Raw genomic sequence first — 17,630 nt, forward strand, 5'->3', positions numbered from 1 at the left:
GAATGCACTGTTTAAGACGAAAGTTGGACAGCATTACTAATGTGTAATGTGTGTAAATATTTTTGGACCACTAAGTAATTTTAGCTGTGCCACAAGTGTTACGTGAGTGTGTGCGCGCGTTTGAAATTACCTAAATTTCTGTTCAGAGAATTGTAGGCGTAGAAACTGATTTTAATATTCAATTTATTCAAAACAGAGCAAGTTGGTGAATTTTGAAAGTGCAGCAGCAAACAGAAGGCAAACGAGGTGAAACTAAAGAGTTGTAATTTAATCGGCTCTAGGACCTGGAAGAAATGTCTATGACACAGGGCAGCAGCTAGCTGGGGAGGTATCGATGTAGTGGAAGACTGGAGCGAGAGGCTGAGAAATAATTTGAGTAAAGGAGAAGAAATTCACACTCAGCAGTGGGGGGAATACCAACCTAACACACCGACGAGGATGTCAATAAAAACTACGTGGAGTTGCATGTGAAACCTGGATACAGCAGGTAAAGTGTTGGTGCATTACTGATCGTGTTAGGCGCTGCAAGTACTACTAGGGAGGAAAGGACCCAGTAAGATGGGATGCGGCTGTTTCACACTAGCTGCCGTGTACAGTGTAAGTTTAACTAGGCCCCGAATCCAGACAAAAATTGAAAAAATTAAATAAAAAATAATACAATAAAAAATATTTTTAAGAAATAACGTCTACGTAAGTTAATTCCAACAGGTTTTATTTTGCATCACGAAACGGGCTAGACTTTGTGTCCCGACTAGAGGATAAAGAGATACAGTACGGTATGTAAAAATACATCTGCTTTGGATTGGTCATTTTTTTTTTTTTTTTTGTACACCATGGTGATAATGATAGCCACTGACCCGCCTAGGCCCGGTTAAGTTTCTGGTTTGCGTTATCTTCGGCTAAGCTAGAGAAGTGGAAAGTTGTAGCTTTTTCTTGACCCTCGGCGGTTTTTTTGTTTGTTTGTTTGTTTTGTTTCTCTACCGGACGAAGGTAAATAATTAAGTGAAGAAGAAGCAACTATGCCAGTTTCCATTCGGTAACCGATCGTTGTTTTTACATACGTATTGTTCACGAATCACACATTTAGCTTTAGGACTTATGAACCGCTTAAGTCAGAGAATCTGTGTTGTATTTGCGAAGGGTCAGCTGGAGTCCAGCTTTGACTTCATCACCAAGCCTTTTGAGAAAGTTTGATTTAGAAACCGGCTGTTGGTGGTTACTGCACTACTGTTGAAAATTACAATCACGTTTTTGCATCAACTAAATCTTTGAGACGTGCTAGTCGGATTTAAACTCCGAGTTGACATCAAATTGAAAAGTGATTTAAAAAAAACAAAAAAACAGTCATATGCACTGACACCTTTCGTCATCACATGCGATATTCAGTATTAACACATTAGCTTTTTATTTATTTTTTCCTTCAAACAGTAAAGGTTCCTGCACCCATTTTCCAGATTTTGTTACAGGATGTGTAGTTACATTAGCTGAGGTCTCCAGATCAACAGGTCAATATAGCCCAACACAACACACTTTATACACTTTTCTTGCAACCAAATTCTTTAGGTGGCACCTGATATTGTTGTAGGCTGAATAAACATGAAACTGAGTTGAGTAATGGTTTATTCCAATTGACCCATACAAAGTATCTTTATATGACAAACGGTGGTATGTAGCAGCTTTTAGCCCTCCAAAATGCTCTTGCATTACTAAATCCCAACTTTTTAAATGCGTATCCGTTTATCAAGCCTCTGCATGGAGATTGAACTGCTTCCTCGCCCACTAAGAGGGTCAGGCCTGAGACTTGCTTGTGGGGCAATGAAAGGATGGTCACATGTGTAATTGTTTTAACTGAGTAGCCTTGTATTAAATGTAATTTTAATCTTGTTCCTCATCATACAAAGGACAATCACATTTATAGTGATATGTATTGTATCGTGATTCATATCGTATTGTGTATCCTCACACCCTATATGTCATTCTAAGCCAGACAATTAAACTGCTTCTTGTCGTTAGCTCCGGCGGAAAAAAAAAACAACTAAAACTGAAGGAAGGTGTGTGTGCCAGAGCCTCAGGTAAAACTAAATTAAATACCGTGGGCCATATTTTCAATGCATTTCCTCTTTAATTACCTCCTATTTTTTGAAAGGTGAAGAAAGTGTGTAATGTTACAAAATGAGAAAGAAACACCTTGAATGCATAAGAACTTGCATGCAGTTGTATGGTGCAAGTATTTTATGTTGTATATACTGTGCTTTACTGTGGCACATAAAAAGGCTTGATTGCGGGTGTCTTCATAATCAGTCAAGCCCTCAATTTGTCCTATGATATATTCTTTCGCTTCCTGTCACGACACATTGTGTTTTGTGCGTCAACAATGCAGTTGCCTATAGCAACCGTGTTTACAGCAGTTCCAGCGGTGTTACAAACATGATTTGTTCATGTCATCAGCTATGCTCGCATCATAAAACCGTAGCATGGTTGATGCCCATTCCCAGAGAGGTCTAGGACTGAATGGGGATGGAGATTGGACTGCTTACTCACTCACTCTGAGGGGCAGATTTGAGGCAATGTGGGGAAACTTGCATTGCCATTACATGACATTAACACTTTAATAACCACTTCTGTGTTTATTGGGCTTTTCATAATAACAAGCTGAAGATGATTCCAAGTACTGGAGGCTGTTTTCAGAAACAGTCTTATCGATCTTGGTGTTCAGACTACGGGCTGTACCAATTTACTTAATTTGCTCTTCCAATTGAAACTTTGGGAAAGGTCAGCTGAAGTTGAGTTAGTCACAATAATGAATACCAGCTTTCTTATTTAAAACAATGCTAGCAAAGAGCAAGCTAGTGCAGATCTACAGTATTGCGTTGAGTGAAACAAGTCAAAACAATTTCTATTGTGGAACTGAATGCCCTTTTGTCTTTCTTCCAGCATGTTCAATGTGTAGCCCAGTAGCATTGTGTTACACTGAACATGCAGGTACTGTTAAAGTGCCACTTACCAAGTTCTCTGTCAGTTGTACAATAAGCTCTCACTTCTTTTGTGATGTAAATTGACCTACTTATTGTTTTACTGTTAAATATAATTAAAAAAAAACAATTGGTAATGTACTAGTTAATTTACAACTAATCAGAAGACACACTTGGTAAATTATATTTACATACCAGGAGATTTGTTTATGTTCAGTGGTAATTTGGCCAACATGTAATCATGTTGTTTTAATTCTGATGTAAATAGTGCATTTAGCTTTAAATAGACAGTCTTGTTTTAATGGATGTATTTCTCATCCTTGAAAATGTGTTCCATGTGTAAGAAGCAAGAAGAGAAGACTGATTGCTAAAGATGGACTTGTTAATGTTTCAAATCTTTTATAAAAAAAAAAAAAAAAAAAAAAAGCAAAGAAAAAGCTTGTCTGATTTGGGTCACACACACACTTTTCCCAGGCTAAACCATGTTCAGCTACTTGTGAGCTTAAAAGCTAACCCCCGTTTCAAACTGATGCTCCAGCGGCATGCCAAACTGAATTTAAACACAAAATATTTACTATGCCCCCATTAAGTACATGAGTAGAACAGCGTCTGAAACAATTAAGAACGCCTCAATGCTCTTTCGACGCTAACATGCCTTCCTCTGCCGCTCCGAGTGCCTCTGGTGCGCCTTGGTTTCATATGGCTCTCCAACAGCGAACTGTACTTAATGCTAATGTATGCAAATTATATGCTAAAGAGTATCGTGTGTCCCTCAGTGCTACACTGATCACCTGTTACCACCAGAATCAATCATGGCAGTGCCCACAGAGGAGCAACCAGTTCACATTTGTAATTAAGCATTTCATGAAGACATTTCATGTCGCCACTATCATGCTGCGAATAGCCATCATCTTTCTTCTTTTCTTTCTCGCTTGAAGAATCTTCCAAATAATGATTCACCGTCAGGTATCACTTAAATCCATATCTAACTGGCTAGCCAGAACACGGAATGCTATGTGATGGAGTAGGTAAATGTTTTCATTGATACAATTGCACAATATTGATAACAAACGTAAACAAACACATATATTCACGCTCGCTCCCTTCCTGGTTTTGTCATTACTTACTGTGATGCATTGTGGGCGATTGCTTTGAATTAAGTGCGGCGCGCTTCAGTTTGCCGGTATCAAATCAATTGTTTCATGGAATATAATGTAGTGCCGCTCTAACGCATACTTAATTCAGTTCAGTTCGGCACGCCTCTGGAGCATCAGTTTGAAACGGGGGTAACAGTCTCTCTCGGCTCGGTGCTGGCGGAGCAAAGGGGAGCTTTAATAAAAGCTTAAAGTTGTACACCTTTTTACAGTAGGCCACAATTGCATCCTTATATTGTTCAAATGGACCTTTTCTGGGTACCCGAGTGGCTCGACTGACACACCACATCGTGTTCAGGATGAGTCATACAGTCGGAGGAGCGCAAGTTCACTTTCCAATGTACAAAGTCGTCGGTCTTTGTTGGGGATTCTGGAGGGAACACTATATAGACTCTGGTGCTCCCACGGGTGAGGGAGGCAAAGTCTTCAGGGATAGTCACCCCACAGATCACACGCCTTGTGAGCTGAAGCACATATCGGCAGGGCTGATCTTTACCCTCCAAAGGTGGCCATCATTGCTGTCGAGCACCGGGGTGTAAAGAAGCAATGTTTTGATTGGGGCTTTGGAGAATGCCAGCTGTGGGATTTACTTTTCGTTTACCAATTTCACTATGCCTTTTGGCTTTATCAAAATCGATGTAACGTATAATGTTAACATTTGCGTGAATTTTTTGATTAGATGGCAAGTTGTTGTGTTTGGTCTTGGTACATAATCATCTAAGGCTGTATCTGGGGAAAGCTAAGCTAATGCCGCTTAGCTAATGAAATCCGAGGAGATATTGATATAGACCTACTAGTATTGGGACTACATTTGCCATTGAGAAATATCACATTTGTAAAATGTACAAAAGCTCTAGTTGCAAGTGGCAGCTTTCCTTTACATATTGCTCTGAGAGAGAAATAGGAAGTAGGATAATGTTAAAAGGCACAGAGTTAATTTTTTTTAATATGATGTTTTACTTTTTGAGTAGCAGATTCATGGGACTGTGGAGATGTAGTTGTATTATTTTGAAGATATTTCAGTGGCTGAGAATATGCCCCTGATCCTAGAATTTGTGTAGATTTTGCTTAGAATGATAACTATGCAAAGTACCCATAGATTTCAACAATGCCTTCATCATTGTAAATATAGTTTTGTAATGGGTAGCTTTTGTTTTCATCCTGGTTGAAAGTGGACCTCTATAACCGGCAGTCTCATCTGTAGATATATTTGTCTTTAAATTCAAAATACTTGACATTGCTAATTTACAACCCTGGAGGAAAAACTGTATAGTATCCGGTTTCTTTGCTTGTTTGAGTCAAAGCAATGTATCACCTCATGTGACCTTCCAGTAAAGCATAGTGTATGGTGAAGATTGGCAACCACCCAGCTTCTCAACAGCACTTACAGTGGCATTTCTTTCAGTAAATCCCAGTAGCAGCACAGTGTGTGGGCTGCTTGTGGTGAGTACCTGTAAGTCAGAGATCGCTATGATCAAGCCTTTTCATCTTAACCACTTTAGTACTGTAATGACGGACCCAATCCGTCATGAAAAACTCCCCCAAGTGACGGATGCAGGCCATAAGAAAGAAAGAAACAAAAGGATTTAAAAAAAAAACAACAACGCTGTTTATTTTTATTTAGCGGGTTCCTAAACTTTTTGCTTAAATGATGTCGCCTGCCAAAGACAGCAATGTATTATTATTATTATTAATTTCTTAGCAGATGCCCTTATCCAGGGCGACTTACAAGATATTACATTATTTTTACATACAATTACCCATTTATACAGTTGGGTTTTTACTGAAGCAATCTAGGTAAAGTACCTTGCACAAGGGTACAACAGCATCGTCTCCTACCTGGGATTGAACCCACGACCCACCGGTCAGGAGTCAAGAGCCCTAACCACTACTCCACTGTAAGGTAGATTGAATGAGCTGCCTGCTTTTGGATCATGGCACCACGGTGGTCAGGCCTGATATAGTTATAAGACTGACACAATAGTCATAATCAAACCCTTTGTTGTCCAAATGGTTTGGCTTTGTGCTGTACTTTGAGTACAGCACACTGTAGCTAATATATTTCTAGTTAGAAAATAGGATCCTACTATACTATAAAAAGAAAACTTGATTTATAATTTATTATTGAAGAGACATGCATTGGTTAAAATAAAGTGGCAGTCAACAATATGCCTGTACTGCAAAGGTAAAGGCATTATTGCTGATCATAATCTCTCTCCATTCTCTCGGCCACTGTTTCATTCATGTAACCTGACCCGGGTTTCTAAAGCTAGGTAGGTATAAGATGCTCAACAAAGTACAAGTTAAACCATTTGTTGGTATGATAATGTGTGTTTTAAGCCTAAATTAAACAAGTTAATTTGGATAATTACATTAAGATCTGCATCTGTTTAACAAGGCGCCGTAAGAAACGATTTAAAAAAATGAGATCCTGTAATAAAAAAAGTATTCACTCAGGACCACCAAATATGAAAAAAAATTTCGATGCTAGATATCACAACGCTTGTTGTATAAAGAAACATATGTATTTTGGTAGGAGAGTGAAAATGTGTTTTTTATTATAGACTCATGAACATGTTTGTGGAAGTACAGTAAGAGAACAAATTACAATATGGAATATTTTTAAGTTAACATAATTAAACTATTTCAGGATTCATTTTGGAAGTAATGCATGCCATAATGATGGAGCCATTAATGTTATAACACACCTAGTTCTATAATGCTGATAATACTGTTGGTACACATACTGTGAGAATACTGAACTGCTTACCCACAGCAAGTTCTTATTCTTTAGAATTCTGGTGCAGGCTATAGTGGCTGGAATTCTTGTTAACCTAGCCAAGGCGGATGTCTAACCCACAACCTTCCATCCCAAAGGTTAACCACCAAGACGGCTGGTTGGTTTTGCAGTAATTATGCAAAGAATACCAGACAAGTTCCTTGTTAAGATAAAAGTGCTGAAATTATATGTTTAATAACTGTCAACCCTGGGCAGCCAGGACGAAACGTATTAAATTTGGTCTGGAGGGATACTTGGCCATTCCTCAGTGATTACCGCCTCTGATTTCTTCAAGGAAGTTTTGGGGTGGAAATTTGCAGTCTGTTTTGCAGAAGTTTTGGGACTGCTTTCCTGTGAAACATTGGTGCAGCCAATCAATTGAACTCTCATCATCCTTTCATCAAAATCCATCACATCTGCTGTCTTGCCCTTTGTGACAAACTGACCTGCAACAGGGAGATGCAGCTTTATACTGTGTGTATGTGAGGGATGCCATCTATAAAAGTGTGTTTTACATATTGCACTTCATCCCTGTTTTGAAATATTAAGTTGTATTGCAGGAATTTAATGGTGCTAGTACAAGCAGTCTGATCAGTTCAACACTTTTTTATTTAGTTGAGGCGAGTCCTTATTTTGAAGCAATTTTCATGTTTTTGTTGCACTTTTATGATTTTGGAAACATTTAAAGTAAAGTTAAGAGATAATACTTTTTAGTACCAGGAACTAAATAGAAAACATTTTTAAAGTCTGTGTTCACTTTAAATATCACTGTCACATCTTCTAATCCAAAACAGAATACTGAAGATAATTAATATCTGCAAATATATCATGTATGTAGTGTCATTATGGTGATACAACTTCCATAGTAAGTATTTCATTTCTGGCTGTTTTATAGACCCTTGTCTTTTACTGTACTCCATCCATAACCATTACACTTTCAATGCTGAAGTTATGAATACTAAAAGAAACTCCATGACAAACAAAGTCTTGGTGTCTTCAGACATTAAGAAGGACTTGTTAGTCGAAACGTTTGTCAATGAAGAGACAAAGAAAATTAAGACATTGAGAGATTTGTTGTTGAATTTATTAAGGTGTCTTAAAATAATAATAATTTCTAGTATGTCAAAATTTTCCCCTGCTCCCCTCAGAATCTGCTTTGAACAAGCCTTTGAGTGCTGGTGGCTTACTGTTGCATACCAGCAATTGGGCATCACATGCTGCCTTTGTTCTCCGCTTAGCAATAGAGACATTAACCCACAGTGTCTGCCCGATTCACAGGCTGTCAAAGGGCATTGCGGTTGCTTCCTGGTGATGTAATGGTTTGTCAAAAAGGAGGAAAAGGATTAGTTGAACCAATCTGTAACTCGATCAGTGTTTTGTTGAAATGTGGGCTCTGAGTAACTGCCGAAGTATGTAAATGAATACTTCCTGTTCAGTTCATTGTTATTGCTTTAAACACTGTAGCTCACTACTGGGGACTGTTTCAAAATTACTTCATCAGGAACTCGTGACAATTCCCGAAGGCAGCTTAGTGTAGCAGCCAGAAAGTGTTCATCAGGGGTGTTTGAGATGATACTCAATGCTGACCTTTCTTTATTGTTCAGACACCTGTCATGTTTATTGTATACTGGTGAATGATGCACTGTTACCTAAAAAAAAACTGTATTTTATTTTTACAGTAATTTGAAAGAAAAGTAGACGCACATCTTGGAGTGCTACTGTACACTGTATGGCACTGTACTGCCATTTCACCATAAAACTACGTACAGTACATGGTGCTAACACAATAGTTCCAGTAAATCTTACCAAATATATTGCTATCATTTTGTAGGTCTCACATATTCCTATATGAAAAAACGCACACGTTATGGTGAAGGTGATTTTTTAGCTGTTATAAAGAAACTCCTTGCAGATGCTAAATTTCAGTTTGACTTCAACTGTAAAATCGCATAAAGGAATAAAGCCTACATTGAAAATGCTAGTCATAGGAAGAGCAGTGATTGGTACTCATGTGAGCTCATGCTCCAGGACTCCAGTAAGAATACAATCACTTTTTTTTGTGTTCAACAGAAAAGTGAAGAGACCAGTGTTCCCATTCCTTGTGCCTGAGTGAAGAACGCCTTTGGATCGGAGAGAGGGGTCCTTCAGCAGATCACCTGCTCACACTTGCCTTTGTACCAATATGAATGAAGTAGCAATAGTGAAGGAAGGATGGCTTCACAAACGAGGCAAGTGCAGCGTTTTCATTTCTTTCAACACGAGTAAACGGCAGTGGGAATAAAGTTTATTAAGCCTTGATACGATTTTAATAAAACAAGCAATCTTAAAGATCTGTACATACCCCTGTTTACAAATATTTAAAATGTCATAGGGAAAAAAAATCTAATCTTTGGTTTGAGTGCCAGTGTTTACATTTTGAATGCTTCTTTTGCAGTGTCTGTACTGTGAATACAATTTGAGAGTTAAAAAAAAAAAAAATGTATTCATTGCACAGTTCTGCTCTGACTTTGACTGACCTTAGCAACTAGAGGTAGAATGCATTCCTGATCTAGCCTTACTGTAGTTGATGATCATGCAGATCCACCTGTCATCAGGTTGGTGTTCACATTTTATTTAATGAAAGGATGTAAATGTGGCCAACTTTGAGGGAAAACAGCTTTACATCACTAATGTATTAAATATATTGAAGAATCTAACTTCTGTTAACCTGAGCAGTGTTGGAGGGAAGTTGACTTTGACAGCTGCAGATATTTGCTCAGGTTGTATAGTACACCTCTTAAATCAACTTCCCCTTAAAATATAGATATCAAATACAGAACAGTTCCTGAAGGCCGCTATGCAGGCGTATCCAGCAAAACATCCTCATTGTGGTATGACATCTGAGCACCTGTTTTGTTTGATCTTGTGGTGTTTGAAAAAATGGCAGTAGCAATTGGGGAAGGTGCATTTATTGTGGGGCTGAACAAGATTTGGTCAAACTTTTTGAACCCCAGATATTAATGTTACACATTCTTTACTGGGGTAAACTTTAACAACCTTGCTAATTATTACATGCTGTTTGCATGCTTCATGTTCAGGTGTCTGTTACACTATGAAGATTAATTCATGTCAGCAATGTCTTTAGAAAAGCATGTTGGTCAGTAGCTGACAGGAGTTGAAATGGAGAGAATTTTATTATCTAGGTGAAATAGCCTAGGAGGTGCGTGTATAACAGACTACCCTGAAAGTAAACTTTTATCTTTTTTTGTATGTAGCATTTGCAGTATTGCTAAACTTTATTTATCTAGCTAATTAGTACTGTGCACACTTGTTCCCAAACTATAGGATGGATGGCATGCTAAAGCGAGTCATTTCATATATTACAATTAATTACACTTTCCCTTAAAATAGAGTTCACAAGGTTAAGTGGGCCCATTAAGTTCATAGTAAAGTATGCAATGACTCAAACTACAAATTATTTCCTCAAGCACAGATCCCTGATACATTTAAGCAGTTTGCTGCTGTGTACCTCAGGTCACTTTGAGAACAGACAGACACAAACCGCAACATTCGCATGTTGAAGAACAGGGTATGGACTGTGGCTAAGCCCATGTTTCTCAGTGAGATGTTCACCAGACAACGTTGTGGTTTTTATTGCTTCTGTTTTCTTGGTTTCCCAGCCATGCACCAGAAAACAATGTCTCATTTTCAAAGGGGTTCCCCATTATAGTGGAAATAGCCAACCAAATATTTATTTAGACACAAATAGAGGAGGATTGATTGATTTGACCTTGTATTGATTCCCCAGAATACAATATTTAGAGAACAGGACTGCATAGAGAGCAGACCTCCAGTACCTGCCTAACCTTTGCTGACACCCTAGTTAAGGCAAGAATGAGACACAGTCTCATCATCCCCAGAGCCTGAATTCACAGACCCCATGAATGAGAATAAGGAAGTTGGTGCCTAATCTTACTCCTTTGGGCCTCTGTGTACCACAGCTACAGTACTGTGCAAAAGTTTTAGGCAGGTGTGAAAAAATGCTGTAAAGTAAGAATGCTTTCAAAAATAGACATGTTAATAGATTATATTTATCAATTAACTAAATGCAAAGTGAGTGAACAGAAGAAAAATCTAAATCAAATCCATATTTGGTGTGACCACCCTTTGCTTTCAAAACAGCATCAATTCTTCTAGGTAGACTTGCACAAAGTCAGGGATTTTGTAGGCATATAGTCAGGTGTATGATTAATCAATTATACCAAACAGGTGCTAATGATCATCAATTCAATATGTAGGTTGAAACACAATCATTAACTGAAACAGAAACAGCTGTGTAGGAGGAATAAAACTGGGTGAGGAACAGCCAAACTCAGTTAACAAGGTGAGGTTGCTGAAGACAGTTTACTGTCAAAAGTCATACACCATGGCAAGACTGAGCACAGCAACAAGACACAAGGTAGTTATACTGCATCAGCAAGGTCTCTCCCAGGCAGAAATTTCAAGGCAGACAGGGGTTTCCAGATGTGCTGTCCAAGCTCTTTTGAAGAAGCACAAAGAAACGGGCAACGTTGAGGACCGTAGACGCAGTGGTTGGCCAAGGAAACTTACTGCAGCAGATGAAAGACACATCATGCTTACTTCCCTTCGCAATCGGAAGATGTCCAGCAGTGCCATCAGCTCAGAATTGGCAGAAAACAGTGGGACCCTGGTACACCCATCTACTGTCCGGAGAAGTCTGGTCAGAAGTGGCCTTCATGGAAGACTTGCGGCCAAAAAGCCATACCTCCGACGTGGAAACAAGGCCAAGCGACTCAACTATGCACGAAAACACAGGAACTGGGATGCAGAAAAATGGCAGCAGGTGCTCTGGACTGATGAGTCAAAATTTGAAATATTTGGCTGTAGCAGAAGGCAGTTTGTTCGCCGAAGGGCTGGAGAGCGGTACACGAATGAGTGTCTGCAGGCAACAGTGAAGCATGGTGGAGGTTCCTTGCAAGCTTGGGGCTGCATTTCTGCAAATGGAGTTGGGGATTTGGTCAGAATTAATGGTCTCCTCAATGCTGAGAAGTACAGGCAGATACTTATCCATCATGCAATACCATCAGGGAGGCATCTAATTGGCCCCAAATTTATTCTGCAGCATGACAACGACCCCAAACATACAGCGAAAGTCATTAAGAACTATCTTCAGCATAAAGAAAAACAAGGAGTCCTGGAAGTGATGGTATGGCCCCCACAGAGCCGTGATCTCAACATTTGCCATTTAAACAGATTGATTTTTTTTCCCAATGAAACGCAAAAGTAAAAAGAAAAGAGCATATGGTATGGATACAAAATAAAAAAAAAATGATTCAATTCTGTCCTATTGTATAAGGGCGATCAGGTTTACATGGTGCACTGGTAAAAACAAGAATTCAAGTACAGTGATCTTGTAACGTGAGGTTTCCATGTGGGTAGGATAAGTGAAATTAAATGCCAGAGGACCTGTTTCGTTTTGCTTTTTAAATTACACATCCATGTTACCTCATCTTGCTTCCTCTACTGGTCAGGCGGAAAGTTCCTGGTACTTCCTTTGGTTCTGTAGCTTGGTAACAACCATTGTGTCAGTTAGTCTGCTGAAAAGAGGTGGCTGGCTTGAAATCAGGAACACCCATTGATCTTCAGGTTCTCAATCGCGTAATAATCACACAGTGTCTGAAAGGTTACGCATTTCAGATCGGTGAAGGTTGATGCAAAATGAAGGTACTTTTTAAATTTGCTGTGTAGAATGGGACTGACGGACCTATGGATAAACACATCTCCAGAGATGGTGCAAACTGGCTGAAAGCACAGACTGGTCAGAGTGGACCACGCAGCTCGATTTTTACATCAGTTGTCTCTTCAATGGAAATGCATGTCAAAGGTCTGAAAAGGGAGGTACTTTTCCCTGGAGGAAAGTTGAAAAGGCTTCTGAAAATCCGGGGAAACTGCACATTGCAAGTACCTGTGTGTTGAGGAAATCTTCAATGGTTTCATACACTTTGAATACTAAGCACTGTACCTACCATAGTCCAATATCTTCAGTACATGCTAGTATCAGATGTCCAGTTAAACGCAGGAATTTTTTAGTTATGGGAAGGCATAGTGCTCTGCCTGCTCCTCATACCTGGTGTTACTGGGGCCCATCACATACAGTACTGATTGAGTGATTGGTCAGCAGTGGTAGAATGTGGGGCTTATTGCAAAGTCTTTCATGCTTCACTTTTCAAAAAGCAGCATATCAATATTGCTTAACGATTGTTTCTTCAAACACATAGTAATCCCGGATCATAGTTATTAAGAAATTTGATAGTTCTCGTTTATGGGTGACTGTCTTTATGCACTGATTAAGTTTTATGTTGCCCAAAGATTTTAATAAGAGTTCTCCTATATAGGATTATGTTGTAGACTCTGAAGCCATGCTGTCATAATAAAACATATGCTGACAGCAGCCACATTTCTGTATCAAAACAAATCTCAATATCATCATTCTGTAAAGTACACACAACTGCCTCTGGGCTATTACTGGCTTTAGATTAAAATAAATATTAAAAAAACACCACTGAGCAGTGTCCGTTCCCAATGGGTTCGGATTAGCGACAGCCCACTGTATTTTGTATTTTAAAAAACTATTTATATGGAATGTGGAAGGATAACATAGTAAGAGAGAGAGAGAGAGAGTGGGATTATCTGGGACAATGGGGTATTTCCACATCGGACTTGTAGAGCTACTCGCATTTGGAAGGAACATCAGACGCCAAAGATTTCATTCTTGATAGAAGGGCAATAAAAAGCAACAGGTCAAAAGAAAACGCAAGCCGTTTGTTTACCGAGAAAGACTAAGTGACAAAGTTCATGAGGCACTGTATGTAATCATTCATTTATTTACTACCAGGTGTGTGTGTGCATGTGATCTTCAACACTGTTTTGAGTAATAGCACAAGATTTCAAACTGAGGACAGGAAACCTATTAAACAGGCCAGCATTTTATTGTGTCTTTTGATATATATATATATATTTTTTTTTACAGGCAGAATAAAGGACTTCTCTAACAAACTCACATAGGAACTTGTACAGTTTGCTATATCTAGACTTCTTTTGGGTTGCTGTAGAAACTTTTTTATTCTTTTCTTAAGACTGGACAAGCCAAAAATAGCCTGACCTTCAAAGGGTTCAGTGCAAAGGTCACAAAAAAACTGGATTTTGTCTTTCATTACCTGAGGCTGATAAATTGACTCTCTTGATTCAGTGTTGCGCAAAACATTCATGCAGCTGCTGAAGTGTCAAGTAGTTTCTTTTTTTTTTATATCTGACAATAAATTAATTCAGTACAGCATTCATTTGCTTACTTGAACAGTTTGTTTTAGTGTAGCCTTATTGCGAAGTAAATGGGAAGCACTGCTTTAGCAGGGTTTAATGACATAATTAGTTGTGTGAGTCAGTCGCTGTGTTGTGCTTCTTTGTAAACTGGGTGCAATCAGTAAGTATAAACAGTACAGTGTAGTTTACTACAGTCTAAGCCCTTGAAAGATGTTGCTTTTAACAATTTACAAAATCAGGACCACCACATCTGTCATGATACGTACATGTATCATTGCACATAAATTGTTTTATTTATTTTTAATTTACATTAGGTAGCACGCTATAATTGTCATGATATTATTCCTGAAAAAATCCCTTGACCCTGTCATATTTTATTTTTAACAAACTTCTACATGCCATGCCAGTAGGTGTAATTTTATGATAATTAAGGAAGGGTTGTGCTAATTTCATGTAGCACGCATCATAAGAATGTACCATTAATTAAACACACATTGCATTGAAAAGGGTGTTTACAATGACTTTGAAGATTTTAGAATTATATTACAGAAACATTCCAATTTTACTTACCTAATCATGGCCATCCGGTTTGACAGCAGATATAACTGGAGCGTTCTACTGGTGTGTGGTAGTGCATGTGTGTGTTTTTTTTTTTGTATCTCCAAAGATGCTTAAATTTAATTATTTGTTAAATGTTTCTAGTAAGATTCTATCAACACAGAAGGGATTCTATAATGTGCAGTGCTCAAGTTGTGCCAACATGCTACCACTGCTACTAATACATATATTTTTTAATTGCGTAAGTTAATATGGGCTTTTGTTTTTTTTGGTTGCTCAGAATTGCAACCATCTGAATCGCTAAATGTGTCTGGTAAAAAATGAACCATTCTCAACTTCAAATCAATACATTTTGTAAAGAAAAGCGATAACTACTATAATTATTATAAGAAGTATTCTGATGCTATGATCTTAAGGATTGTAAACAAAGGATTTATTAATTTGTCTAAACCGAGAGCTCAGTGCTGAGATTTCAGTGAATATATATATATATATATATATATATATATATATATATATATATATATATATATATATATATAATATATATAATGTATATATATATATCAATTTGTATATTGCATTTATAGTTTGTATGTATAAAAATGTACATTCAGACAGATTAACCTGTTTTGAGATTATTCAGATACTGTTGTGAAATTACTAACCATGTAGTTTTGACAAACATGGTGAAGCACTGATGTACAGCAGCTCTGTGCCCTCTCCCTGGTTGGCATTATTTAATTTTTTTATCAAGCTTCAAGCCCTTTTTGTTATTGGTTTTGATGTAGTGCGATAAACATTTGTTCACACAAGATTTGCAATGGGATTACAGAAGACAAAGAAGAGTGTTTCTGTCTCAGTAAAAGGGTGATTCTTCATTTTGTCGCTTGAATTTGACACCTTTTGACCAATGGAATGATGTTAATCAAACCAAATTGGCACTGGCCCCTCCAAGTGTTCCATGGTTGAAACGCTTATTTCCAAAATCTGGAAAACCTATAGTATGATGACATCAAAATACTAAAAAAAGAACATTGCATTCTGGGAGCCAAATGTCATTGTAAACACAGCCATTGTTATTATAAACCAAGGGAGTATAAGTTTCTCCCAATTATTCTTCTATTCAATTAGCCAGATGGTTTCAGAACAAAAGGTTAAGGACATTTTTATTCAACTTTTTTTTTTTTTTTTTTTTTACAAGACCCTTTTACATATGCTGTGAATGTAGATTAAGGTGACATTCTTTTTCAAAGCACTGACAAATAACTGCCTGAGCATTGAAGGCTGCATTACATATTGACCATCCTCAAAAACAGTAAATCTACACTGTAGCATCTTCAGTAGAGTGTCCAGTTTAGCACTATTTTGCAGGAGTTGGATAGAGCAAATCTATGCATGTTTGTCATGCATCTAGATGCATGCTATCTTAACGCATTCAGATATTTAGACACTGACCGTTTTTTCTGAAGAAAGCAGTCAGGTATCATTAGAAATAAAAACAGGAATGTGATGTACCCCACAGAGCTGCATTCTCACAGTAAACGGGACATTGCAAAAACTGTTAAGGACTGTACTGTATATTTCATAATTTTGTTAACCCGGTATTAAAAAAAATATTAAAAAACATAGGGCAGTATTCTGATCACAGCGCAAATGCGAGTGCAAGCACAAACGCCGCTTGTCCTTGATTCTGTGGTGCAAAAATGGAGCGGAGATGTAAAAACCCCAACTGCACTGAAATGGTATTCTGAAGACATGTCCTGCATCGTTATTTAGCACCTGCCCCATCGCCACATGTAGGCATAAATTTCAGGGTGTGGTATCATTAACATATTCGCTGAAGCGATTCTGATGACAGCACAACGGGGTCCCAAATAGACAGTTGAGCACTGTGTTGACCCGCTGAAACCAGGTTTATTTAGTAGCGCAATCAGGAACTTTAAGAATTGAACACACTATAAAAAGCAAAGTAATCCTAAGTAGCAAAGTAGTCCTAAGTAGCAACTGTGTGCGCTTGGACTGTCACAGAAAGAGGAAATCAAAGAAAGAAAAGAAAAAAGAACCCAAGACGAAAAAAAGGACAAAACGTAAGAAACTGTGTAATAGCTGTTGTTGACTAAGTGGTTCCGAAACACTGGAGAGGGGAGTTAGCCATGTTGCTTAATTATAAGCCTGTCTGACTTGAAATGATTGTAATGTTAGCAGTGCACAGCTGTACAGTGCTGCTTTCCCAACAGTGAGCACACAGTCATTTGGAAAGGCCTGCACTCTCCAGTAAACCTGCTGGCATCCTGCTGCTCCATGCAGTTTAAATACTCTCTTCTCACTTTTTTATATTTTAAACAAAGTATGAGCCTGGTTTTTGAAATCCATTTTGTGTTTTTTAATTATTTTTTTTAGCGCTTTAGAATTTTTTTTAGTTACTGCAGCAAAGACACAGTTTCAGTGCTTGCTAAGCAGGTTTCTACAGTACTAGCTGTCCCAAGTTACAGGATTTAACTAATAAAAAAAAAAAAAAGTTGTTATGCAAGTCAATAGGGTTGCACGCTCTTCATTTTTTTTTTTTTTGTTAATTGTTTTAGCCCTCCATTATTATTGAGTGGTATATCTCATGATTAACTTAATTACAATCTCACAATTCACTGCAGAGACAACAGAAAGGTAACAAATAATTGTATATAAAATGAGTGGTTTTAGTTAGTAAGTGACCACGAAAGTTTAAAAATGACTCTCACTTTTAGATTGTTATTGATTGGGACTAAATGATTGTGTAAACAAGGGTAACCAAGGGAATGCTTTGTTTTGAGTAACATGTTTTGTTCCATTTAATTAATACCTAACAAC

At 37.9% G+C, this 17,630-nt stretch overlaps 1 protein-coding gene across 1 annotated transcript in view; it reads left to right on the top strand.

The window, feature by feature from the left end:
* Window positions 1-218: 218 nt before the first annotated feature.
* Window positions 219-17,630, top strand: part of LOC131698641 (RAC-alpha serine/threonine-protein kinase) — a 49,665-nt gene continuing 32,253 nt past the window's right edge. The window contains exons 1-2 of the mRNA XM_058991416.1: window positions 219-487; window positions 8,976-9,133. Of these exons, the coding sequence (XP_058847399.1) occupies window positions 9,088-9,133 (46 nt within the window). The 5' untranslated portion in view covers window positions 219-487; window positions 8,976-9,087. The remainder of the gene's footprint in view (window positions 488-8,975; window positions 9,134-17,630) is intronic.

Source organism: Acipenser ruthenus, chromosome 18, assembly GCF_902713425.1.
Source record: "Acipenser ruthenus chromosome 18, fAciRut3.2 maternal haplotype, whole genome shotgun sequence".
NCBI lineage: Eukaryota > Metazoa > Chordata > Actinopteri > Acipenseriformes > Acipenseridae > Acipenser > Acipenser ruthenus.